The sequence below is a fragment of the Stenella coeruleoalba genome, assembly GCF_951394435.1.
Source record: "Stenella coeruleoalba genome assembly, chromosome: 1".
Taxonomy (NCBI): domain Eukaryota; kingdom Metazoa; phylum Chordata; class Mammalia; order Artiodactyla; family Delphinidae; genus Stenella; species Stenella coeruleoalba.
In genome coordinates, this window is record NC_137169.1 from 151,141,238 (window position 1) to 151,168,241 (window position 27,004).

At 36.0% G+C, this 27,004-nt stretch overlaps 1 protein-coding gene across 31 annotated transcripts in view; it reads left to right on the top strand.

The window, feature by feature from the left end:
* AKT3 (AKT serine/threonine kinase 3) overlaps positions 1-27,004 on the top strand; it is a 395,069-nt gene that overhangs the window by 161,190 nt on the left and 206,875 nt on the right. For 30 of the 31 annotated variants that reach the window (XM_079905016.1, XM_079905021.1, XM_079905022.1 and 27 more), the window contains one exon: positions 12,814-12,925. In XM_079905016.1, coding sequence (XP_079761142.1) covers positions 12,814-12,925 — 112 coding nt within the window. Of the gene's footprint in view, positions 1-1,033; positions 1,141-12,813; positions 12,926-27,004 lie in introns of all 31 variants that reach the window. The other variant, XM_079905018.1, reaches the window with a different exon arrangement.

Genomic DNA, 27,004 nt, shown 5'->3' on the forward strand with positions numbered 1-27,004 from the left:
CCTTTCCCTTACATGCCTACTTGGAGAAACAAAAAGTGGCAGCAACAGTATCCTACGAAGGGTAATCCTCATCGCTAACCATCCCTATGGTGTGTTCAGAGCCAGGAGCAAATACATTGGGGCCCACCTCCCTCTTCAAACATTGTTATCAGATGAAAGCCTGGATTTCTTTGCAGAAGAAAGGATGTCACAGAAGGGAGAACAGTCAGGCACAGGAAGGTATGGGGAAGGCACAGAGGAGGGAACAGATAGGGCTTTTCATCTGCACATTTTTTTTAAAGGCAGTTTTCCTAGCAGTGTATTCTTTCCAGATGAGCATGGAATGTGGATTCAGACAGACCTCAGGTAAATCCTTATATAGTTGCTTACAAGCTATGTGTTTGTGAGCAAGTTATTTAGCTACTTTCAGTCTCAATTCTCTCATTTATAATGTGGAGGATAATAACATAACAGCTCTTAGGTTTGGCCTGCACATGAAATTAACATTTAGAAACCTCTAATCAGTGCAGTGCCCTGGTACATAGTGATTGCAGTACACATATCCTCTACTGATCTTGCTCTCTACCAGGGTATCTGCCACACCTAAGCTATTATCCCCTCAGTGGAATTAATAAATCTCTTTAAGGTTGATGTGTTGAATCTTAATTGGGTGCTATGCTTTTTTGCTCCCTGGATAATAAAACCTTTAAATAAAAGAAAGAAATGTTTTTTCCCTCTTTTAAAGAATATCTGTAATAGTATTATATCTAGGGCCTTAAAAATAAACTCTCTTTATGGTCATTATAACTTAAAGAGCATTGTTTAATTTTGTGATTTAATTATAAATAGAATCTATTATTATGTGTTTGTTTTTCACATTGGATGTTAGTGGAACTATTTTTAAAAGAATATAGTTAGCACTTAAAGGGTTAAAGCATTTGAAATAAAACCTAATCTTTTAAATAAAATCTGAACAGGTGATGTCTAAAAATTTTTTTGGTATGTATTTTCTTGATTTTGCATCTTGCATTTCCTCTATTTATTTGGCTTTCAGGTTTACAGAGTAATTACAGCTTTGAATGAAACTGGTCATCTGTGGTTCAGAGTGGTCTAAAAGTAAATAGGATGTTTGAAATTCAGCTTAGAGCTTAACTTGGTCAGGTGAGTGTAGCTAGTGTATCTATTTAATTTAAATACTGGTGTAACAAAAACTTTATCGAAAAATATCACCTACCCGTAAAATAATTCAGAATAATGGTAGTAAAGATGATCCAGGATCTCAAGAAAAAATGGAGGCATGGCTTGAGAAGATACAGAAACGTAGACGAACTAAGGAACAAACAAACAGATGAACAATACAATATCTGAAATAAAAAAATACACTAGAAGGAAACAGTAGCAGAATAAGTGAGGCAGAGGAATGGATAAGTGAGCTGGAAGACAGAATGGTGGAAATCACTGCTGCAGACAAGAATAAAGAAAAAAGAGTGAAAAGAAATGAAGACAGCCTGAGACCGCTGGGACAATGTCAGATGCACGAACATTTGCATTATAGGGGTCCCAGAAGAAGAAGAGAGAGAGAAAGGACCTGAGAAAATACTGGAAGAGATAATAGTGGAAAACTTCCCAAACATGGGAAAGGAAACAGTCACCCAAGTCCAGGAAGTGTAGAGAGTCCCAGGCAGGACAAACCCAAGGAGCAACACGCCAAGATGCATAGTAATCAAACTGACAAAAATTAAATACAAAGAAAAAATATTAAAAGCAACAAGGGAAGAGCAACAAATAACATACAAGGGAACTCCCATAAGGTTATCAGCTGATTTCTCAGCAGAAACTCTGCAGGCCAGAAGGGAGTGGCATGATATGTTTAAAGTGATGAAAGGGAAGAACCTGCAACCAAGGATACTCTACCCAGCAAGGCTGTCATTCAGATTCGACAGAGAAATCAAAAGCTTTACAGACAACCAAAAGCTAAGATAATTCAGCACCACCAGACCAGCTTTGCAACAAATGCTAAATAAACTTTTCTAGGCAGAAAAGAAAAGGCCAAAACTAGAGATGAAAAAATTCCATATGGAAAAGCTCTTTGGTAAACGCAAGCACACAGTAAAGGTAGGAAATTATCCACACACAAATATGATATCAAAACCAGGAATTGTGAGAAGAGAGCACAAATGCAGACGATTAGAAATGCATTTGAAGTTGAAAGACCAGCAACTTAAAACAGTCTTGTTTATATATAGAATGCTCTATCAAAACCTCATGATAATCACAAATCAAAAATCTACAGTAGATACACACACAAAAAAGAAAAAGGAATCCAAACACAACACTAAAATTAGTCATCAGCTCACAAGGGAAGAGAACAAAAGAGTAAGGGAAGAAAAAAGACGTACAAAAACAAACCCCAAACAGTTAACGAAATGGCATTAAGAACGTACATGTTGATAATTACCTTAAACGTAAATGGATTAAATGCTCCAACCAAAAGACATAGACTGGCCGAATGGATACAAAAGCAAGACCCATATATATGCTATCTACAAGAGACCCACTTCAGATCTAGGGACACATACAAACTGAAAGTGACAGGATGGAAAAAGATATTCCATGCAAATGGAAATCAAAAAAAAGCTGGAGTAGCAATACTCATATCAGACAAAGTAGACTTTAAAGGTGAGACAAGAAGGACACTACCTAGTGATCAAGGGATCAATCCAAGAAGAAGATATAACAATTGATAATATATATGCACCCAACACAGGAGCACCTCAATATATAAGGCAAATACAGCCATAAAAGGAGAAATTGACAGTAACACAATAATAGTGGTGGGCTTTAATACCCCGCTTTCATCAGTGGACAGATCATCCAGACAGAAAATCAATAAGGAAACACAGGCCTTAAATGACACATTAGACCAGATGGACTTAACTGATATTTATAGAGCATTCTATCCAAAAACAGCAGATTACACATTCTTCTCAAGAGCACATGGAACATTCTCCAGGATTATTCACATGCTGGGTCACAAAGCGAGACTTGGGAAATTCAAGAAAATTGAAATTATATCAAGCATCTCTTCTGACAACAGTGGTATGAGATTAGAGATCAACTACAGGAAGAAAAGTGTAAAATAAGTAAACACATGGAGGCTAAACAATATCCTACGAAACAACCAATAGATCACTGAAGAAATCAAATAGAAAATCAAAAAATACTTAGAGACAAATGAAAACAAAAGCATGACGATCAGAAACCTATGGGACACAGTAAAAGCAGTTCTAAGAGGGAAGTTTATAGCAATACACTCTTACCTCAGGAAACAAGAAAAATCTCTCATAAGCAACCTAGCCTTATACCTAAAGCAACTAGAGAAAGAAAAACAAACAAAACCCAAAGCTAGTAGAAGGAAAGAAATCATAAAGATCAGAGCAGAAATAAATGAAATAGAGACAAAGACAATAATAGGTCAGTGAAACTAAAAGCTGGTTCTTTGAAAAGGTGAACAAAATTAATAGACCTTTAGCCAGACTCATCAAGAAAAAAGGGGAGAGGGCTCAAATCAATAAAGTTAGAAATGAAAAAGGAGAAGTTACAATGGACACCAAAGAAATACAGAGGATCTTAAGAGACTACTAGAAGCAACTATATGCCAAAGAAATGGATAACCTAGAAGAAATGGACACATTATTAGAAAGGTACAATCTCCTAAAACTGAACCAGGAAGAAACAGAAAGTATGACCAGACCAATTGCAAGTACTGAAATTGAAACTGTTTAAAAAACTCCCAACAAGCAAAAGTCCAGGACTAAATGCCTTCACAGGCAAATTCTATCAAACATTTAGAGAAGAGGTAACACGTATCCTTCTGAAACTATTCCAAAAAATTGCAGAGGACGGAACACTCCCTAACTCATTCTAACTCATCATCCTGATATCAAAACCAGACAAAGAGACCACACACACACACAAAAAATTACAGCCCAATATCACTGATGAACATAGATGCAAAAACCCTGAACAAAAGTACTAGCAATCCAAATCTGACAATACATTAAAAGGATTATACACCATGATCAAGTGGGATTTATCCAAGGGATGCAAGGATTTTTCAGTGTCCTCAAATCAGTTAGTATGATACACCACAGCAACAAATTGAACCATATATGATCATCTCAATAGATGCAGAAAAAGCTTTTGACAAGATTCAACACCCATTTATGATAAAAACTCTATAGAAAGTGGGCCTAGAGGGAATATACCTCAACATAATAAAGGCCGTATATGACAAACCTACAGCTAACATCATACTCAATGGTGAAAAACTGAAAGCATTTCCTCACAGATCAGGAACAAGACAAGGATGTCCACTTTCACCACTGCAATTCAACATAGTTTTGGAAGTCCTAGGCAGGGCAATCAGAGAAGAAAAAGAAATAAAGGAATCCAGATTGGAAAAGAAGAAGTAAAACTGTCACTCTTCACAGATGACATGATACTATACATAGAGAATCCTAAAGATGCCACCAGAAAAGTACTAGAGCTCTTCAATGAATTTGGTAAAGTTGCAGGATACAAAATTTGTACACAGAAATCTATTGCATTTCTATACATTAACATCGAAAGATGAGGAAGAGAAATTAATGAAACAATCCCATTTACCAATGCATCAAAATGAATAAAATACCTAGGAATAAACTTACCTAAGGAGGCGAAAGACCTGTACTCTGAAAACTGTAAGATGCTGATGAAAGAAATCAAAGGTGACACAAATAGATGGAGAGATACACCATGTTCTTGGATTGGAAGAACAAATATTGTCAAAATGACTATAGTACCCAAGGCAATCAACAGATTCAATACAATCCCTATCAAACTACCATTTTTTACCAAACTAGAACAAAAAAATCATAACACATTATAGACTGGAGACATATCAGTACGTGTTTTGTTACCCGAACATTATTGACTGGAGATGTATCAATACGTTTTTAGAGAGTAATGCAATTAATATCACTGGGGGAAGTTGTTAGAAGCCTAAAGTTGATCAAGGGTTCATTTTACAACTTAACGATTGTCATTAGTATTTACATTTTGCTCTGTTAGATTTTTGTTCTAACCTTGTGTATATTATCAACACAAGTTTATTACCATAAAATTTTCAAAAATGAAGCATCGTGAAATTTTGAGTGAAGAAGAATTTGTGGGTGAATTTCATGCACCGAAATTTCTCTGATTGTCCAAGTGTCATATATACTACTGTCTCAGAAGATGATCGTTCTTCAGAATATAGTTCTGATTCAGACAGTGTGAATATTAGACCAACAAAAAGATAAAAAACCTTAGCAATTGATTCTGATTCGGAAAGTGAAAATGAAACCCACTGTGCTGGAGAATGCTCCTTTGCTTCTACAGAAGTGGATTGAAGATAACATTTCATGAAATTAGAAGACTTTACAGATGTGTCAGGTGTAAGTATTGAATGTAATAACCTGCAAAGTGTTAGTGAAATAACAGAATTAATTTTTGGTAAGGACTTTTTCAAGTTGGTTGCTTCTCAAAGAAAGTTGTATCATGAACAGAATGAAAAATCATATAAGAAGTATGAGAAGGCTTTAAAATGCAGTGATGTAACCAATAGTGACATGAAGAAGTTTCTTGGATTAATAATTTTGATGGGACAAATAAAGTCACACTGGAAAGAATATTGGTTGATTGATCCCTTACTTGAAACACCTATCTTTCCAAAGATTATGATGAGAAGAAGTTTGGAACAAATAATGATATTTCTTCACTTTAATGGTAGCTTGGAAACTCTGCTTCCTGCAGACAGAATTTCAAAAGTTAAACCTCTTCTGGATTATTTTCCATCTGTATACCCAAACAAGAGCCATCACTTGTGGAGAGGATGATTTAGATTCAAAACCTATAATCCTGGAAAATGTACAAAATATGGAATTTTGGTCAGGATGGATAGCAAATGTGAAACTGATATATATGCAAACTTGAGATTTACACAGGTGAAGGAAAGAAATTGCAAGAAACAATATTATCAGTCCTACAACCTTATCTTTGTTCGTGGCACCATATTTACCAAGACAGTTATTACAACAGTGTGTCCACATCTGAAATGTTGTTGAAAAATAAAACCAGAATTTGTGGGACTATAAGAGAGAATCCTGGTCTACCAAACCAATTAAAGGAGAAATCTAAAAATCTACAGAGGGGAGAAATGACATTCACATGGAAGGGAGACATTATTCTTATATGGAAAGACAAGAGGTTAGTCCGCCTGGTGACAACAATTCATGACACCTCCATAGCATCTACAGGAAAGGAAGACAGGAGGACTGGTCATCAGATAACTAAGCCCACTTGTATATTAGAGTATAATAAATATATGAAAGGAGTTGATCGATTGATCAATATTTGGCAAACTTCAGTATCCTCCAGGAAACTTGAAAATGGTATAAGAAAGTGGGCTTCTATTTGAGTAATTGTGGTTTATTCAATGCATTTAAAATTAATTGTAGCCTTAATGCACAGAGTAAAATGACTTACAAGCAATTTTTGTTAGCAGTAGCTAGAGAATGTGTAACTGACCATTCTGGTGAATGTAGTGGTAGTACTGCACCTGGTCCTTCTTGTGGCATTTTTAAAAGAGCCACCCACAAAGATCCACCTTGTTGACTATCAGGTAAAAGAAAATAACATGTTCTAGAGGAAATAATACCCACAGGACTAAAAAATGCCACCGGAAAGTGTAGGTTCTGCTCTTTTGTAATAGATGTTCTGTTCCTCTGCACAGAGGTGATTGCTATACTGTGTATCACACTTGAACGAAGTACTAGAATACTTCAGTAAGATATGTACAGAGTTTCAAATAAATACATTAAGTGCAAAAAAGTTGTTGATATTTACTCAAATGTGGGTGTTTAAGTATTCACTTACATAACAAATCACCGGCCACAGGCATTAGTTTCTGCCAAAATCCCCCAGTCAATAATGTGTTAAAATTTGTATGGAGACAAAAAGACCCTGGATAGCCAAAGCAATCATTTTTTTAAATATTTTTTGGCCATGCCAGGTCTTAGTCACAGCATGCGGGATCTTTGTTGCCATGTGTGAGATCTTTGTTATGGCATGCAGGATCTTTTTTACTTGCGGCATGCCGGATCTTCGTTGCGGCATGCGGGATCTTTAGTTGCGGCATGCAGGATCTAGTTTCCTGACTAGGGTTTCAACCGGGGCCCCCTGCATTGGGAGCATGGAGTCTTAACCACTGGGACTACCAGGGAAGGCCTGCCAAAGCAATCTTGAGAAAGAAAAAGGAAGCTGGAGGAATCAGGCTTCCTGAGTTCAGACTATACTACAAAGCTACAGTCATCAAAATAGTATGTTACTGCACAAAAACAGAAAGATAGATCAATGGAACAGGTTAGAAAACTCACAAATAAATGCATGCGCCTGTGGTCAGTTAATCTATGACAAAGGAGGCAAGAGTATACAATGGAGAAAAGATAGTCTCTTTAATAAATGGTACCGGGAAAACTGGACAGCTACATGTACAAAAATGAAATTAGAACATTTCTTTAACACCATACACAAAAATAAACTCAAAATGGATTAAAGACCTAAATGTAAGACCTGATACTATAAAACTCTTAGAAGAAAACATAAGCAGAACACTCTTTGGCATAAATCACAGCAAAATCTTTTTCGATCCTTTGCCCAGAGTGATGGGAAGAAAAACAAACAAATGGAACGTAATTATACTCAAAAGCTTTTGCACAGAATGGGAGAGAAAATATTTTCAAATGATGTGACTGACAAAGGATTAATCTCCAAAGTTTACAAACAGCAAATGCAGCTCAATATCAAAAAAACAAACAACCCAATCAAAAAACTAGCCAAAGACCTAAATAGACATTTCTCCAAAGAAGACATACAGATGGCCAGGAGGCACATGAAAAGACTCTCAACATCACTAAGTATTAGAGAAATGCAAATCAAAACTACAATGAGATACCACCTCACACCAGTCAGAATGTTCATCATTAAAAAGTCTACAAACAATAGATGCTGGAGAGGGTGTGGAGAAAAGGGAGCCCTCCTACCCTGATGGTGGGAACATAGATTGGTACAAGCACTATGGAGAACAGTATGGAGGTTTCTTTCAAAACTAAGAATAGAGCTACTATATGATCACTGATATGTGGAATCTAGAAAAAATGATACAAATGAACTTATTTACAAAACAGAAACACTCACAGACTTAGAGAATGAATTTATGGTTACCAGAGGGAATGGATGCGGTGGGGGTAGGGATAGATTGGGAGTTCAGGATTGACATGTACACAGTACTAAATTTAAAATAGATAACCAACAAAGACCTACTGTATAATACAGGGAACTCAGCTCAATATTCTGTAATAATCTAAGTGGGAAAAGAATTTGAAAAAGAATATATACCTATGTGTATAACTGAATCACTTTGCTGTACACCTGTAACTAACGCATCATTGTTAATCAACTGTACTCCAATATAAAATAAAAATTTTTTGAAAAAAGAAAAATATCATGGGATATGATATAATAAAACCTACCTACCTGACATTTTATCTAGGAATACTTGCTTTATTTCTGCATATTAAATTGTTCCAGAAGTCATAGATAATCGTTTGGTTAATAGCTTTTTAGAATCTCTATCCAAAATTTCTACTTAAAAAAGAAATTGTCCTACCTTGAGTTAGGAATCTTTACATAATAAAAAGGAAAATATTCTTCTAAAGAAATATTAGCCAGCCTATTTATTAACCCTGTCCCTTTTAAGAATTCTCTTCAAAATAAGTGTTTTCAGACATGCACCATGTTCTGAAAACTTTCATGGCATATTTTTCTTCATTTTAGAGAGAACTGTATGATATGTTCATGTTTCCATGTTATGACTAACATGAAAGAACCCAAAGTGCTTCTGTTTACTGGCTCAGCTATTTTAATATGGTAATTTAAAGTTTCAACTGTTTTGAGTTTGGATTCAGCTCTTTAATTATATCTGTTTATGCACAGCAGTAACCCCTGAGGCATTGTGGTAGATATTCTCTTCTGGTGTTGACTCGACTGTCACTTGAATATTGTGGACTCCCTTTTGCTAGCCACTTCTCTCTTCTATAGTTTCAATCTAATGGGTATTATTTAGAAGTTGGATTGATTTACAGAGTATTTCATACTGAAGCCTGTAAACATATAGGTTTATTTCTATTCTTCATGTCCATAATTACATGTAACATTTTTGTTTAGCTAGAGGTTTCAGGAGGACCTGATTAAAACCTTTATACCATTAGTAGAATATTACTTTATAATTACACAGAATGATTAAAAATAGAGCTTAGTATATGCTGTAAGCCTGTACAGTTTCTTACTCATTTTTCTTACTATGCCCAGAATCTGGTGCTTGGCCCATAATTGGCATTTCATATATGTTGTTGATTCATGAATACTTAGCATATTTAGTCAAAACAAGCATGGTGTGAATAACCACTTATGTCATTTTATTATTATTTTAATATTTTTCCAAAACAATTATATTCATAAATACAAATATTTTATTCTTTTCTAAATGTTACTTTTTAGTAGTTTGCTTGGGAATGGTAATCACTTTTATTTTCCTTTTCATGAATTGCAGTAATTAATAACCACTTAGAATCTCATACATAGTATTTTTAAATAGCTTTTACATTTATAGCATTAAGAAGTTCTTTATAGCATTTAAACTTCATTTAGGTGTAGTGTTGAAAATATGCTTCTTTTAAAGTTTACTTTAATTCCTCATAGTGCTTTTAAAGATGAGAAAATCTTGGGGCTTAATGTACTTTGCCTTGGGTAATAATAGCTGATAGTGTGTGATAGAGGCTAGATTTGAATCTGGTATTCTAAAGTCTATTATCTTAATTATTTTGACATCACCACAATGGAAAACTTAAGTAAAGCTTAAATAGGTGAACCTTAGAGTGGGCATTCTTTCTTTCCTTTTCTGTTCTTCCTGTGTCCCTTTACTCCATGGTTCACTCTCGAGTATTTCTGTCAGGACTGTCCCTCTTTTTAAGTGTCTGTTCTCCATTCTTTACATTAAAAGCCAATTGGCAGGAATTACATGGTGCTCCAGTGGTTAGGACTCTGTGCTTCCACTGCAAGGGCTACGGGTTCGATGATCCCTGATTGGGGAACTAAGTTCCCACAAGGCACGTGGCAAGGCCAAAAATAAAAACAAAAAACACCAATGGGTCAATTACTCAATCATCAGGTATTTACTGTGTACCCTTATGTGCTGTCACTGCTGTAGGTGCTCTGAGGAAGAGTCGTACACATAATTCCTAACTTTTAAGTAATTCATCTAGCTAGGACATCAAATTAACATTGATTAAACATCTGCAAGACAGTATAGTGAACCATTGGCTGGAAGCTTGATAGGAATTTTATAAAGAAGGAAACAGGAAGGAACAATGGGCTTCAAAGAGAATCAGATTGAGTCTGTACCTTACAGGCAGAGTAAGTTGGGGGAAATTATGTGGTTCTTTATTGGTGTAAATTAGTATAATATCTTTGGTATTTTAAAACTTTTGTATTTCAAACAAAAAATATAAATTGGCATACTATATTTGATTTTTTTAGCATTCATGTTTCAGAAAGTGTGTAACGTTAAGTATTTAACTGTGAAACGATGGATTTTATGATCTGTCGATTCTATTACCTTTTCATTATTTTACATACCACTAAGTTCTCACTTCCCTCCTTACCCATTTTTAGTTCCTTAGTTGATTATCTAAACCACTCCCTTGTCTTGCATCCTGAATTCTGTTTCACTTTCTTGCATTTTCAAACTTACTTAGTTAAAATATAGCTTTGCTTAAATGCAATCCTTTGTATTCCCCATCTGCACCCATGTAACTGAAGTTATCTGGGGAAAAATATACAACCATTATCCCTGGTGGTACTTTAAATTCTTAATCATTAAATTCCGTTGGACCCTTAATGTTGTTTAGCAGTCATGGATATTTCCCTAGTCTGTTTGCTCCTAGAAGGCTATTATATATCTTCTCTTTTCTCAGAGCCCAAGTGCATCCTCTTCCAAACTTATTCTTAAGGATGGCTTTACATGCTAATTCCTTGGAAAAGTAGAAGCAATGAGCAAATAATTTCTACCAGCTCTGGGCTCCTTTACCCTATCTTCTCTCCTGTTGCATCACTAAATTCTCTATACTCCTGATTATAGCCAGCCCTCTACTTGTTTAGTGAATCCTATCCCTTTTTGACTATATAAGAAAGTTGCTCCAGAAATTTTCTCCTCTTTCCTGTATCATCAAAATTACCTTCTTGTTGGATTATTACTGTCAGAATTCACTCACTTGGAAAATGCTTATTGAGTGCTATATGTTAGTTCTCAGTGCTAACAATATATTAGTAGAGCTTATATTCTAGTTGAAGAAACAGTAAATAAAAAAGATATTAAGTTAGTCATCTCATATGCACAAAGATGAAAACATGCTATGGGAAATAAACAGTAAAGCAGGTAAGAGGAGTTGGGGTGTCCTGGGTAAAGGATGCAGATTTCATTACTGAGTGGCATGGTTGAGGTAGGCTTCAATGTGAAGATTAGAATTGATTTAAGACTTGAAGGAGGTGAGGAGTTAACTGTGGGGTTGTGTGAGGGGAAGAATACCTGGCAGAAGGCACAACTAGACAAAAGCCCCTAAAGAGAGAGAGTGCAGTGCATTTCCTCAACAACACTGTCTGTTGCAGCGTCAGCAGACAGCCCTATCCTATTTTCTCTTGTTGTCCAATACCAGATATCCTTTGGAGTGTAGCTCAGGTGTACACCTAATAATAGCAGCTAACATTTATTGAAAACTTACTCTGTGTCACACACCATGCTAAGTACTACAATTATGTATTATTAATCCCTACATCAATTTTCTGATGTAGGTACTCTTACTGCTTCCCATTAAATACTTGAAGACCAGAGAAATTAATTGACTTGTCTAAGCTTGCATCGTTAATGGTAGGAAAAAAAGTTGAATCCAGGCACAGTAGTGTTGAAATCCATACTTTTAGCCACTATGCTATGTTCCTTTTCTTTGAAGTCTTCCTAGATATAGATAATTGCTGACAGAATTTATCACTTCTGACTGACTGGCTCTAGGTACTATAGATTACTAAGAGTTTTAGGGGGTGCATACTGTCAAAGGCTTATAATCTAGGTAGGGATAAGGATACCTTCTTAAAAATGATAAATAGTAATATAAGATACTCTGTGCTAAGTGAAAAATGAGGGGTACAATAATAAATAATGAGAATGTAGAGTGGAGAATGTAGTGAGAATGTTATGAGAATATAGCTTGGGGAATTGTCAGTCTAGGACCAGGTTGTTATAAAAAGCTTCATGGAAGGAGTAGAATTTGATCTGGACTTGAAGGACAGGTATTCTTTTGGCTGTTGGGGATTACATATGGTTAGGGGTAAAATAAATGGAAAACATTCCAAATAGTAGTATTAGCTGGATCAAAGGTATAGATAGAGGAAAGAGCAAGATGTATTTAAGGAAAGTTTAATAGTCCAATTTGGCTGGTTAATAGAGCATGTGACCAGAATGGGTGATGGATTGGAAAGGAATACTGAAATTAGGTTATGAACAAACAGCCTTGAGTGGAGATCCATAGAAATCGGTAAGGTTGCAGTGGTTTGTTTAGAATAGAACTCTGTACTTCTCAACTGTTTACTTCTTGGTTTAAGTATAAGTATATTCAAAGAGACATTTTGTTTTATTTCTAGAATGCCAGTTAATGAAAACAGAACGACCAAAGCCAAACACATTTATTATCAGATGTCTCCAGTGGACCACTGTTATAGAGAGAACATTTCATGTAGACACTCCAGAGGAAAGGTAAGAAACTCATTTTTTCCATTTTGTGAAAAAGTGACAATCAGTCAAAAGGTGTATATGTATCTGACTTGACCATTTGTAAATATCTGTAAATATACTTGTAAAATGCTATAGTCCCCTAATTATTCTGTTTCTGGTATAACAGATAAATAACAGGCTTACAAAAATACTAAATCAAAACCTCTAGAAGTGCTATAAGATGTACTTTTTAACAGAAAATAGAGCATTTAAAAGTTAAAATGTAAATTAAAGAGGACATTTTAATCACCAAGCTACCTTTTAAAAATTATGTAATTGATTGTGTTCATATTTGGAATTCTAAGGCTGGTAATGGCAAAAGGTTTCAAGTAGTGTGCCATTATGCAAGTGACTTCCTGGAGTCACTTGTCTCAGTTATGCTGAGAAGGATTCTGAGATTGGGTCTAAGCTCAGTGAGGAAAAAAAAAAATCGGGCTTGATTGGCATTGACTATCATCACTGCTAAAGAGGCGGGGTGGCAAAATGTTAGTAACTAGCACACCAACTTCATCAGGCCCACATTTCATCCTCCTGATCTACTGTCCTCCAATTCTGTCTTAATACCTTTTATCTGGTGGCTCTGATACTGAGTTAGGTCCAACAACCACAAAATCACTTTTCTACACGTTATCATATATGATCCAAATCAGAAACTTTGTGAAGTTATATGTTATTAGCCTTATTTTCCAAATGAATAAATTAGGTCCTAAGAGACTTGTCTAAGATTTAAAACAAAAACAACCTCTTCCCCAAATGTAGTAAATAGTAAAGTATTATTTTAATAATACTCTTTTCATCAATAAATAGTAAACAGTAATGTATGATTAATTACTTCAGGAAATATAGAAAAGAAGAAAAATAGAAAAAAATGAAAATTTACTCAGAATTCTAATTCTACAACCAGAGTTAGAGACTGATAATATTTTCTTTTATATTCTTCCAGTCTTACTCTGTGCAGATGTATTTAGGTCTTTGGTATACATAAAATTTGGTATGTCCTCCCTCCCCACACACCCTTGTCTTCCCTGGCCATTTCTATGTGCTGGGTCCTCAGTTTGCTTATGTCTCCACCCATAACCATTGTTGGGCTAGTTACCATGTATCTTTCAGATCAGAGCTTAAAATGTCACATTTCCTACAAAACATTCTCTGACTCTTATAGAAGAGGTAGGACTCCCTTGCTATATACTTAGTTATCTCCTTGTATCCTTTGTATCAAGTATATCTCCACTGTAATCTTTGTTTGCCTTTCTCATTTGACTGTAAGATTCTTGACTAGCAAGTATCATATCTTCCTTGCTCATTATTTTATATTTAGCACGCAGTCCAAGGTCTGACATAGTATTTGTTAACTGGCTGAATGAACAGAACTTTTCCCATGTCAGTATATAGTCTTTGAAAATATTATTCTTAGTGGGTTTATAACATCCCATTGAAACATTACTTTCTTCATTTATGTTGGCAAAGCTAGACTTAAGCCATATCTTAATAATTATTACTAGTTTTTCAAAATAGTCTCAGCTTTTTTAGTACATTCTTTAAAAGTTTTGATTAAAAAACATAACATGAAATCTACATAACAAATTTTTAAGTTATGGTATAGTATTATGAACTATATGCACATTACTGTAGAGCAGATCTCTATATCTTTTTCATCTTGCATGGCTGAACCTCCATACCACTGAATGGCAACTCCCCATTTCCCTTTCCCACCCCTGTCAACCACCATTCTACTTTCTGCTTCTATGAGTTTGACTACCTCACCTTATAGATAGCTCATATAAGTGGAAGCATACAATATTTGTCTTTCTGTGATTGTTTCATTTCACTTAGCATAACGTCCATGTTGTAGCATATGACAGGATTTCCTTCTTTTTTTTAAGATTATAATGTTCCATTATATGTTTATACCATATTTTCTTTATCCATTCAACCATCAATGAACATTTAGGTTGTTTCCATCACTTAGCTATTTTGAATAATACTGCAGTGAACGGGGGAGTACAAATATCTCTTCGAGATCCTGATTTCAATTCTTTGGGATAAATACCTGGAAGTGGATTGCTGGATCTTAGGATAGTTTTATTTTTAAATTTTTTAATTAAAAAAAATTTTTAATTGAAGTATAATTGATTTACAGTGTTGTGTTAGTTTCAGGTATACAGCAAAGTGATTCAGTTATACATATAAATCTATTTTTTTTTCAGATTCATTTCCCTTATAGGTTATTATAAAATATTGAGTGTAGTTCCCTGTGCTATACAGTATGTCCTTGTTGGTTATGTATTTTACATATAGTAGTTTGTACCTGTTAATCCCAAACTCCTGTGTTAATTAATCTTTTGAGGAGCTTCCATAGTATTTTCCATAGTGGCTGCGCCATTTTATATTCCCATCAGCAGTGCACAAGGGTTCCAATTTCTCCACATTCTCACAGTCTTATAGAGGCCATTCTAACAGGTGTGACATGATGTCTCATGTGGTTTTGACTTGCATTCCCATGTTGATTAATGATGTTGAGCATCTTTTCATATAACTGTGATCATTTGTATATCTTCTTTGAAGAAATAACTATTCAAGTCTTTTGGCCATTTTAAAAAGCAGGTTATTTGTTTATAGTAATCTCTTATAATCCTTTTTATTTCTGTAGTATCAGTTTTAATGTCTCTTCTTCCACTTCTGATTTTATTTGAGTCTTCTCTCCTTTTTTTCTTCGTTTAGCTAAAGCTTTGTCAATTTTGTTGATCTTTTCAGCAACCCAACTGTTACTTTCATTGAATATTTCTATTCTCTCTTTTGTGTGTTTCTGGTCTAATGTTTATTATTTTCTTCCTTCTGCTAACTGTAGGCTTAGTGTGTATGTATAAAGTTAGGTTGCTTATTTGAGGTCTTTGCTCTTTTTTAATGTAGACATTTATAGCCAAAAAACTTCCATCTTAGTACCACTTTTGCTGCAACCCGTAAGTTTTGGTATATGGTATTTTTGTTTTCATTTGTCTCAAGATTCTTTTATTTCTCTTGATTTCTTCTTGAATTCATTGGTTGTTCAGTAGTATGTAATATGCACATATTTGCAGATTTTCCACTTTTCTTTCTGGTATTGATTTCTAGTTCTATCTCACTGTGGTCAAAAAAGATACTTGGTATGATTTCAGTCTTCTTAACTTTGTTAAGACTTTTTTATGACCAAACATGTCATCTATCTTGGAGAGTGTGCACTTAAGAAGAATGTTTATTTTGCTGCTATTGGGTGGAATGTTCTGTATATGTCTGTTAGAGCACTTTGATCTATATAGCATTGTTCAAGTTCTGTTTCCACATTGATCTTATGTCTGGATATTCTATCTGTTATTAAAAGAGGGGTTTTGAAATCTCCTATTATTGTAATGCTGTCACTTCTCCAGTTTTGTTAGTGTTTGTTTCATATATTGCTGTCTTGTTGAGTTCACACATATTTATAATTGTTATATCTCCCTGGTGAATTGACCATCTTATCGTTATATAATGTCACTCTTTGTCTCTTGTGACAGTTTTTGATATAAAGTCTATTTTGTCTGGTGAAAGTATGGTTACCCTGCTCTATTTTGTTTATCATTATTTAATATCTTCTTCCGTTCTTGTACTTTAACCTATGTATGTCCTAATATCTAAATTGAGTATCTTTAGCATATCATGGGATCTTTGTTTATTCATTCAGCCACTCTGTATCTTTTTATTGAGTTAAATCCATTTACCTTTTTAAGGTAATTACTGATGGGGATTTGCCATTTTTTTAATTGTTTTCTGTTTGATTTGTTTTGTTTTTTTTTTTTTTTTTTTTTTGGTGCCCCTTTTCCTCTCCTGTCATCTTCCTTTGTGTTTCATTGATGTTTTTGTATTAACATGCTTTGATTTCTTTCTCATTTTCTCTTGTGTATTTCTTATAGGTATTTTCTTTGTAGTTACCCTAGAGCTGATATAAAATATCTTAAAGTTATAACAATCTATTTTAAAATGTTAATAACTTAACTTCAGTTGCATACAGACCTCTACTCTTTTACTTAAATCCTCATACTTTATGTTCTTGGTGTCATAATCACATCTTTTTATATTGAGTATCCATTAACATGTTTCTATATTTATAGTTTTTTAAATACTATTTTGTTTTTCTTTTTTTGCGGTATACGGGCCTCTCACTGCTATGACCTCTCCCGTTGCGGAGCACAGGCTCCGGACGCGCAGGCTCAGCGGCCATGGCTCATGGGCCCAGCCGCTCCGCGGTATGTCACAAACCCGTGTCCCCTGCATCGGCAGGCGGACTCTCAACCACTGCACCACCAGGGAAGCCCAGTTTTTTAAATACTTTTGTCTTTTAACTTCTGTACGAGAATTAAGTGACTTACATACCATTGTTACAGTATTCCGATGTTATGTATTTTAAATATCTTTTTGTGTTTCTGTCTAGTGTCCTTTTGTTTCAATTTGAAGGACTCCCTTCAGCATTTCTTGTAAGGCAGGTCTAGTAGTGATGAACACCCTCAGCTTTTGTTTACCTGGGAAAGTCTTTATTTCTCCTTTATTTTTGAAGGAGAAAGTTTTGACAATTATTTATTCTTGGTTGGCAGTTTTTGCCTTTAAACACTTTAAATATATCATTTCACTGTCTTCAGACCTGCAATGTTTCTGCTGAGAAATCCACTGATAGTCTTATGGAGACTCCCTTGTAGGTGATGAGTAGCTTTTCTCTTGCTTCTTTAAAGAGTCTCTCTTTGTGTTTGACTTTTGACAATTTCATTATAATGTGTCTTAGTGTAGACTTTTTTTTTGGTTCATCCTAGTTGAATCTGCATGTCCCCTTCCTTTCACATATTTGGGAAGTTTTCAGCTATTATTTTTCCAAATAAGCTTTCTGCCCCCTTTTCCCTTTCTTCTCCTTCTGGGACTCCCGTAATGCATTTAATGGTCCATTTGATGGTACCTCATATGTCCCTTAGGCTTTCTTCACTCCTTTTCATTCTTTTTTCTTGTTGCTTCTTTACCTGGATAGTTTCAAATGACATGTTTTTGAGTTTGCTGATTCTTTCTTCTACTTGATCATGACTGCTGTTGAACCTGTCTGTTTAATTTTTCAATTCAGTTATTGTATTCTTAACCTTCAATTTAAAAATATATATTCTCTCTCTGGTGATATTCTCATATTGTTCAAGTATCATTGTACTGAGGTCATTGAGCATCTCTCTTACAGTTATTTTGAATTCTTTGTGAGATCATTGATATACCTCTTTGTCTGTAGGGTCTGTTTCTAGAGAATTATTTAATTCTCTTAATTGGGTCATGTTTCCCTGTTTCTTCATTTGTCTTGTAAGTTTGTGTTGGGATCTGCACACTTGTAAAAACAGCCACCTCTCCCATCTTTAGAAATTGGCTTTGTGCAAGGAAAGATTCTACAGATTCCAGCTACAGATTCTAGTGAACTCTTCATCATTGTCTGTGGATGTGACTTCTCTGGATTGGTGCATGTAAATCTCCAGTTAGAAAGACTTGCGGGTTTCTTTTTTCAGGAGCTCATAATCTCTTACTCCTTCTAGTGCTTGTCTCCAGTACTGCAGATTCTCTGGAGCCACTGCAAGTCCCCTAGCTCTGTTTTGTTCTCAGCACTACCTAGGCTTCTAGATTATGCCAGGTCCCATCAGTGCTCCAAGTCAGATGAGACAGAACCCAGTCCCATGGGCAGTTCCCGAAAAACCAGACTATTGGATGCACACTGAACTCTTCTCTTTATCCCCTGAGGGAGAGGCTGCTTACTTGGGATACAGGAGCCTCTTAACTGATTTTTGGATTTCTCACAAAGGAAATTAATCTATGTATTGTTATTGAGTCAGTGTCTCTTTGGGGGGAAGGAGGATCTAGGGCTTCCTATTCTGCCATTTTTCTGATGTCTCCAGTGCATTCTTCAGGTTATTTTTTTAAGGTCTAAAGAAAATCTTTATTAGTATTTTATTTTATTTTATTTTGGCAGTACGCTGGCCTCTCACTGTTGTGGCCTCTCCCGTTGTGGAGCACAGGCTCTGGACGCGCAGGCTCAGTGGCCATGGCCCACGGTCCTAGCCACTCCGCGGCATGTGGGATCTTCCCAGATTGGGGCTCGAACCCGTGTCCCCTGCATCGATAGGTGGACTCTCAACCACTGCGCCACCAGGGAAGCCCTTTATTAGTATTTTAAATGAACTGCCTTAAACTTATAAATTAATTTGGAAAACATTGATACATTTATAATATTTAGCATTACACTAGAGTACATGCTGTTTATATTTACTTAAATACTTTGGTAGAGTTTTCTCTCTGTTTGAAACAGCGAGTTAATTTGTAGCTATTTCATATTTTTATTGCTTTTGTGATTAGGATGTTTGTCATTATTTTTTCTTATTTCTTGTGTCTAGAACGAAAGCTGTTGGTTTCTGTTTATTATGTAACTCAAAACATTTATTCTTTTGTTGACATAGCATCTTCAGGTAACACCAGTTTTGTCTCTTCCTTTCTGATCATATTGTCTATTATTTCTCTGTGTTTCTAAGCAATATTTAATAATTTTCATGACAGCAGAATACTTTTTTCTCCAATTTTAATAAATGCACTTCAAAATATTCACTGTTAAATATGATTTTTTAAATATACTTTATTATGTCATACAGGAACATTGACATTATGAAACAAGTCATTTTCTTTTCTTATAACTGATCACTTTGTCACCACCATGCCCCACTACACTCACACCCCCAATTGCATGTTCACACATACATGCCCCTTGTGTTATAGCTATATTTATTTACCTGTAGTTTACCAAATACTAATAGTGGGTTCTCACATCACCTGGAGCTCTTTCTGGCTTTTTTTGCCCCTATGAGAGGAATACCTTCCTTTGTCTGTCTGTTCCTCACATTCTCTTCCTGTACCAACTCATTGTACATTTCCATTTATAAATCACCTTTTTCTTTTGATCCCCATCCCAAACTTTCCATTGTTTTTCTTAGACACCACTGTACTCAATACATACTTGTTATATTTTACCTGTAACATCTTGTGATACTTATTCACAATACCAATAGGCTTCCCCTATCACTGTAAGTTCTCCCTACTCCATGCCTTATTTGAGCTTTAGCAGCACTCATATATTAGATATTTTAATTAAATACTTGTTTCACATAAATGATTAGCTTATGAAAATTATTTAGTTTTTGTATAAGTGATATATACTTTAAGATGAATACGTTTTCATAGGGGTCTCTGTTCTGTTTTCTAAATTGACTGCATTTTCCAACATTGCATAAGAATTAGAAAATTGGATACCTTCTTTCAGTTAGTGAAATACTTGGGCCCAATATTCTTTTATACACACACACACACACACACACACACACACACACACACACACATATCTGTGTTGTTCACTTACGGTGAATTAGGTAATTTTGGTTAGTAGTCCAGCTAAGAACTTACTAGAAAAGCTGGACAGAATTTTCACAAAAAGGGTTGGGGGGAGGTGACATCCAAGAGCCAATAAGGCTGTGAAGAATTATGGGTCAAAACACTCTGGAAGAAAGAAACCCAGAAAAGTGAGCCCACTCTTTCTCTAGGGGTATCTGCCAATTCTAGAAGACATGTCTGAGATGTTAAGATTTGGAGTAACTGTCAGATCTGTGAATCAAATTTTGGAATCTGGGGCCTACCAAAAGGAGACATGGTAAATGACTATATTTTAGGTTGGCTTTCTAAAGGACTATACCCTAGAATAAAATGTAAACTGGATTTAGACTTACCTTTTAAGGATTGAAGTCTAGCATTAAATTATCTCATTCCTTAAATTTGGTTAACATAATCCCCTTTTGCGAGTCTCCTACAAGCCTGCTAAAAGCAAATCTCTAAAAGAAGATTATATCTTATTAGGCCTCAAACTATTTCCTTTTTCATGTACATTGTTCAATACTCATTAAAAAAAAACAAGTATACAAATATTCAAGACAGTGTGGCCAAAACCACAAAAACAAAATAGACAACAGAGTCAGATTCATAGGGGCTCCAGATAATGGAGTTATCAGGCAGATTAAAATAAATATGTATTAGTATGTTCAAGGAAATAAAAGTTAAGGCTGAGAAATTCAGCATAGAGCTAGAAATTATAAAATAATGAATAAAATGAGAATTATAAAATTAAAAATAAGATATTTAAAGTTCTTAGTGTTAGTGGGAGGTTTTAGTAATAAATTTGGCCTAGCATTAGGGAAAGTTAGTGAACTCAAAGATATGGTTCTAATAATATCCAGTTGAAAAATGAAAAGATAGAAGGATAGAAAATAAAGATAAATAAGAGCCAAATGTAAGATAAAGGGAATGCAGTGAGATGGGCTTACATAACACACATTTGGAGCCTCAAAAAATAAGGGTGAAAGAATGGGGCAGAAAGTATTTGAAGAGATAATGGCTGAAAACTTTATAAAATGTCTAAAAAGATATCAAATCACTTATTCAAGAAGTCCTATAAATCTTATGGTGAAAAAATAGAAGGAAAACCCACCTAGTTTTGTTAGACTTTTGAAAACAAAAGAAAGTGGGAAAATCAACAAAGCACATAGAGATAAAAGATACTTTGCCTTCAGAGGAGCAACAATGAGATCAAGAGGTAAGAGATCAACAGAAACCACTGACATGGAATGTATAGAATGGAATGATAGTCAGAGTTAATGTGCTGAAGGAAAATAAGTGCTAATGACCTAAAATATTTTCCAGAAATAAAAGTAAAATGAAAATATTTCAGTTGAATATTTTAATAATTTCAGTCAAATATTGATAACAATTTAAGAGGTATGGCCAACATGGTGGAGAAGGGAGACGTTGAGCTCTACTCCTCCCACAGGCACATCAGAATTGCAACTGTTTACAGATGAGAACAACCTGAAGACTAGCAGGAGAGATTTTTCAAAACTAAAGGTATAAAAATGGGTAGGAAGAGTGGAGACAGTTGCAGAGGTTCTCCCCAAAGGGTGAGAGGTCCAAGCCTTACCTCACGCTCCCCAGCACAGGGATCCTGCACCAGGAAGAGGAGCACCCAGAATGTCTGGCTTTGAAAGTGAGCAAGACTCACATATGGGAGAGCTGGAGGACTGTAGGAAACAGACTTGCTCTTAAAGGGCTCATGTAAAATCTCCCAATGCAGAGGCCACAGAGGCAGTAATTTGAAGGGAGCCTGAGTCAGACCCACTTGCTTGATGACCTTGAGCCTCCCAGAGAGGCAGAAGGCAACTATGACTCCCCCTAGGGATATAGATGCTGGCAGCAGCCATTTTGGAGAGCTCCTTCTACCAAAAGGACACTGGTGCTGGTAAGCAGCATTTTGAAGTTTTCCCTCTAGATTATCAGCACTGGTAGCTTGCCCACCCATCAGCCAGGAAGCACCAGCATGGAACCCAACAGGTCCTGGCTCTGCCCACCAGCCCCAGGGCCCCACACACCAGTGGGTCTGGATCAGCCTTGGGAGCCCTCAGGCACCACAGTCAACCTACTAGCAGGCCAGTAGCATCACTGGGACCTCCCAGAACCCACAAACAGCTGGCTTGGGACATGACCTAGCTATCGGGTGTATCCCACCAACCGGGTAGCACCCAAATACCCTGGGCCCTGAAGCTGGTGACCCCAGAACCTGGCGTTGACCACCAGAAGATAAGAACTAGCCTCAGCACCTCCTGGACCATGAAGCCAGCTGTACTGGGACCCAGCCCCACCCACTAGTAGACTGGCAGCCTCCACATGTCAGGGCCTGTTATCCAACCAACTCGGGGGTCAACACCCCCTACCACTGTGCCTATGGTGGTCAGCCCTGCCACAAGAGAAGGCCCATACAGCCCACATGGAGGCACCATATAGCTCTGGTGACCAGAGGGAGGTGTGCTGCTAAGCCCCATATGGTGATTCCTACATAAGTCCATTTCTCTAAACTGGGAAATGTAACCAACCTACCTAATACATAGAAATAAAAACAGAGAATTATGCAAAGTGAGGTAGCAGAGAAATATATTCCAAACAAAGGAACAAGATAAAACCCTAGAAGAACTAAGTGAAGTAGAGGAAAGCAATTTACTGGATAAAGAGTTCAAGGTAATGATCATAAAGATGCTCAACATACTCAGGAGAAAAAAGGATGAACACAGTGAGAAGTTTAACAAAGAGTTAGAAAATGTAAAGAACAACCAGAGAAAACTGAAGAATACAATAGCTGAAATAAAAAATACACTAGAAGGAATCAATAGTAGATTAGATGATAGATGGAAAGATCAGTGAACTGGAAGACAGAGAGTAGTGGAAATCACACAAGATGAACTGAAAAAAGAAAAAGGAATTTTAAAAAAGTTAGTTTAAGAGACCTGGGGACAACATCAGACATACTAACATTCACATTATAAGAGATCCCAGAAGGAGAAGAGAGAGAGAGAAGAGAGAACTTATTTGAATAAATAATAGCTAAAAACTTCTTTAACCTGGAAAAGGAAACAGACATCTGGTCCAGGAGACATAGAGGCCAAAATAAAATGAACCTAAAGAGATTCATACCAATACATACTGTAATTAAAATGGCAAAATTTAAAGAAAGAGAATCTTGAAAGTAGCAAGGGAAAAGCAAGTAGTTATGTACAAGGGAACGTCCTTAAGACTATGAGCTGATTTTTCAGTAGAAACTTTTGCAGGCCTGAAGGGAGTGTCGTGATATATTTAAAGTGATGAAAGGAAAAAAATCCTACAATCAAGAATGCTCTACCTAGCAATGCTGTCATTCAGATTTGATGGAGAGAGAAATAGTTTTATAGACAAAATCTAGAAGAGTTGAGCAGCACCAAACCAGTTATACAAGAAATGTTAAAGGGACTTCCCTGACTGGGAAATAAAAGACCACAACTAGAAAATATGAAAATTAATAAAGGAAACATCTCATTGGTAACCAGGCAAATATATAGTAATGATAGTACATCAATCACTTTTTTTTTTTAACATCTTTATTGGGGTATAATTGCTTTACAATGGTGTGTTAGTTTCTGCTTTGTAACAAAGTGACTCAGTTATACATATACATATATCCCCATATCTCTTCCCTCTTGCGTCTCCCTCCCTCCCACCCTCCCTATCCCACCCCTCCAGGCTGTCACAAAGCACCAAGCCAATATCCCTGTGCCATGCGGCTGCTTCCAACTACCTATCTACCTTACTACGTTTGTTAGTGTGTATATGTCCATGACTCTCTCTCGCCCTGTCACAGCTCACCCTTCCCCCTCCCCATAACCTCAAGTCCGTTCTCTAGGAGGTCTGCGTCTTTATTCCTGCCTTACCCCTAGGTTCTTCATGACATTTTTTTTTCTTAAATTCCATATATATGTGTTAGCATACGGTATTTGTCTTTTTCTTTCTGACTTACTTCACTCTGTATGACAGACTCTAGGTCTATCCACCTCATTACAAATAGCTCAATTTCGTTTCTTTTTATGGCTGAGTAATATTCCATTGTATATATGTGCCACATCTTCTTTATCCATTCATCCGATGATGGGCACTTAGGTTGTTTCCATCTCCGGGCTATTGTAAATAGAGCTGCAATGAACATTTTGGTACATGACTCTTTTTGAATTTCGGTTTTCTCAGGGTATATGCCCAGTAATGGGATTGCTGGGTCATATGGTAGTTCTATTTGTAGCTTTTTGAGGAACCTCCATACTGTTCTCCATAGTGGCTGAACCAATTCACATTCCCACCAGCAGTGCAAGAGTGTTCCCTTTTCTCCACACCCTCTCCAGCATTTATTGTTTCTAGATTTTTTGATGATGGCCATTCTGACTGGTGTGAGATGATATCTCATTGTAGTTTTGATTTGCATTTCTCTAATGATTAATGATGTTGAGCATTCTTTCATGTGTTTGTTGGCAGTCTGTATATCTTCTTTGGAGAAATGTCTATTTAGGTCTTCTGCCCATTTTTGGATTCAGTTGTTTGTTTTTTTGTTATTGAGGTGCATGAGCTGCTTGTAAATTTTGGAGATTAATCCTTTGTCGGTTACTTCATTTGCAAATATTTTCTCCCATTCTGAGGGTTGTCTTTTGGTCTTTTTTATGGTTTCCTTTGCTGTGCAAAAGCTTTGAAGTTTCATTAGGTCCCATTTGTTTATTTTTGTTTTTATTTCCATTACTCTAGGAGGTGGGTCAGAAAGGATCTTGCTGTGATTTATGTCATAGAGTGTTCTGCCTATGTTTTCCTCTAAGAGTTTGAGAGCTTCTTGCCTTATATTTAGGTCTTTAATCCATTTTGAGCTTATTTTTGTGTATGGTGTTAGGGAGTGATCTAATCTCATACTTTTACATGTACCTGTCCAGTTTTCCCAGCACCACTTATTGAAGAGGCTGTCCTTTCTCCACTGTACATTCCTGCCACCTTTATCAAAGATAAGGTGTCCATATGTGCATGGGTTTATCTCTGGGCTTTCTATCCTGTTCCATTGATCTATCTTTCTGTTTTTGTGCCAGTACCATACCATCTTGATAACTGTAGCTTTGTAGTATAGTCTGAAGTCAGGGAGCCTGATTCCTCCAGTTCCTTTTTTCGTTCTCAAGATTGCTTTGGCTATTCGGGGTCTTTTGTGTTTCCATACAAATTGCAAAATTTTTTGTTCTAGTTCTGTGAAAAATGCCAGTGGTAGTTTGATAGGGATTGCATTGAATCTATAGATTGCTTTGGGTAGTAGAGTCATTTTCACAATGTTGATTCTTCCAATCCAAGAACATGGTATATCTCTCCATCTATTTGTATCAATTTTAATTTCTTTCATCAGTGTCTTATAATTTTCTGCATACAGGTCGTTTGTCTCCTTAGGTAGGTTTATTCCTAGATATTTTATTCTTTTTGTTGCAATGGTAAATGGGAGTGTTTTCTTGATTTCACTTTCAGATTTTTCATCATTAGTATATAGGAATGCCAGAGATTTCTGTGCATTAATTTTGTATCCTGCCACTTTACCAAATTCATTGATTAGCTCTAGTAGTTTTCTGGTAGCATCTTTAGGATTCTCTATGTATAGGATCATGTCATCTGCAAACAGTGACAGCTTTACTTCTTCTTTTCCGATTTGGATTCCTTTTATTTCCTTTTCTTCTCTGATTGCTGTGGCTAAAACTTCCAAAACTATGTTGAATAATAGTGGTGAGAGTGGGCAACCTTGTCTTGTTCCTGATCTTAGTGGAAATGCTTTCAGTTTTTCACCATTGAGGATGATGTTTGCTATGGGCTTGTCATATATGGCCTTTATTATGTTAAGAAAGTTCCCTCTATGCCTACTTTCTGCAGGGTTTTTATCATAAATGGTTGTTGAATTTTGTCAAAAGCTTTCTCTGCATCTATTGAGATGATCATGTGGTTTTTTTTCTTCAATTTGTTAATATGGTTTATCACATTGATAGATTTGCGTATATTGAAGAATCCTTGCATTCCTGGATTAAACCCCACTTGATCATGGTGTATGATCCTTTTAATGTGCTGTTGGATTCTGTTTGCTAGTATTTTGTTGAGGATTTTTGCATCTATGTTCATCAGTGATATTGGCCTGTAGTTTTCTTTCTTTGTGACATCCTTGTCTGGTTTTGGTATCAAGGTGATGGTGGCCTCGTAGAAGGAGTTTGGGAGTGTTCCTCCCTCTGCTATATTTTGGAAGAGTTTGAGAAGGATAGGTGTTAGCTCTTCTCTAAATGTTTGATAGAATTTGCCTGTGAAGCCATCTGGTCCTGGGCTTTTGTTTGTTGGAAGATTTTTAATCACAGTTTCAATTTCAGTGCTTGTGATTGGTCTGTTCATATTTTCTATTTCTTCCTGATTCAGTCTTGGCAGGTTGTGCATTTCTAAGAATTTGTCCATTTCTTCCAGATTGTCCATTTTATTGGCATAGAGTTGCTTGTAGTAATCTCTCATGATCTCTTTTATTTCTGCAGTGTCAGTTGTTACCTCTCCTTTTTCATTTCTAATTCTATTGATTTGAGTCTTCTCCCTTTTTTTCTTGAT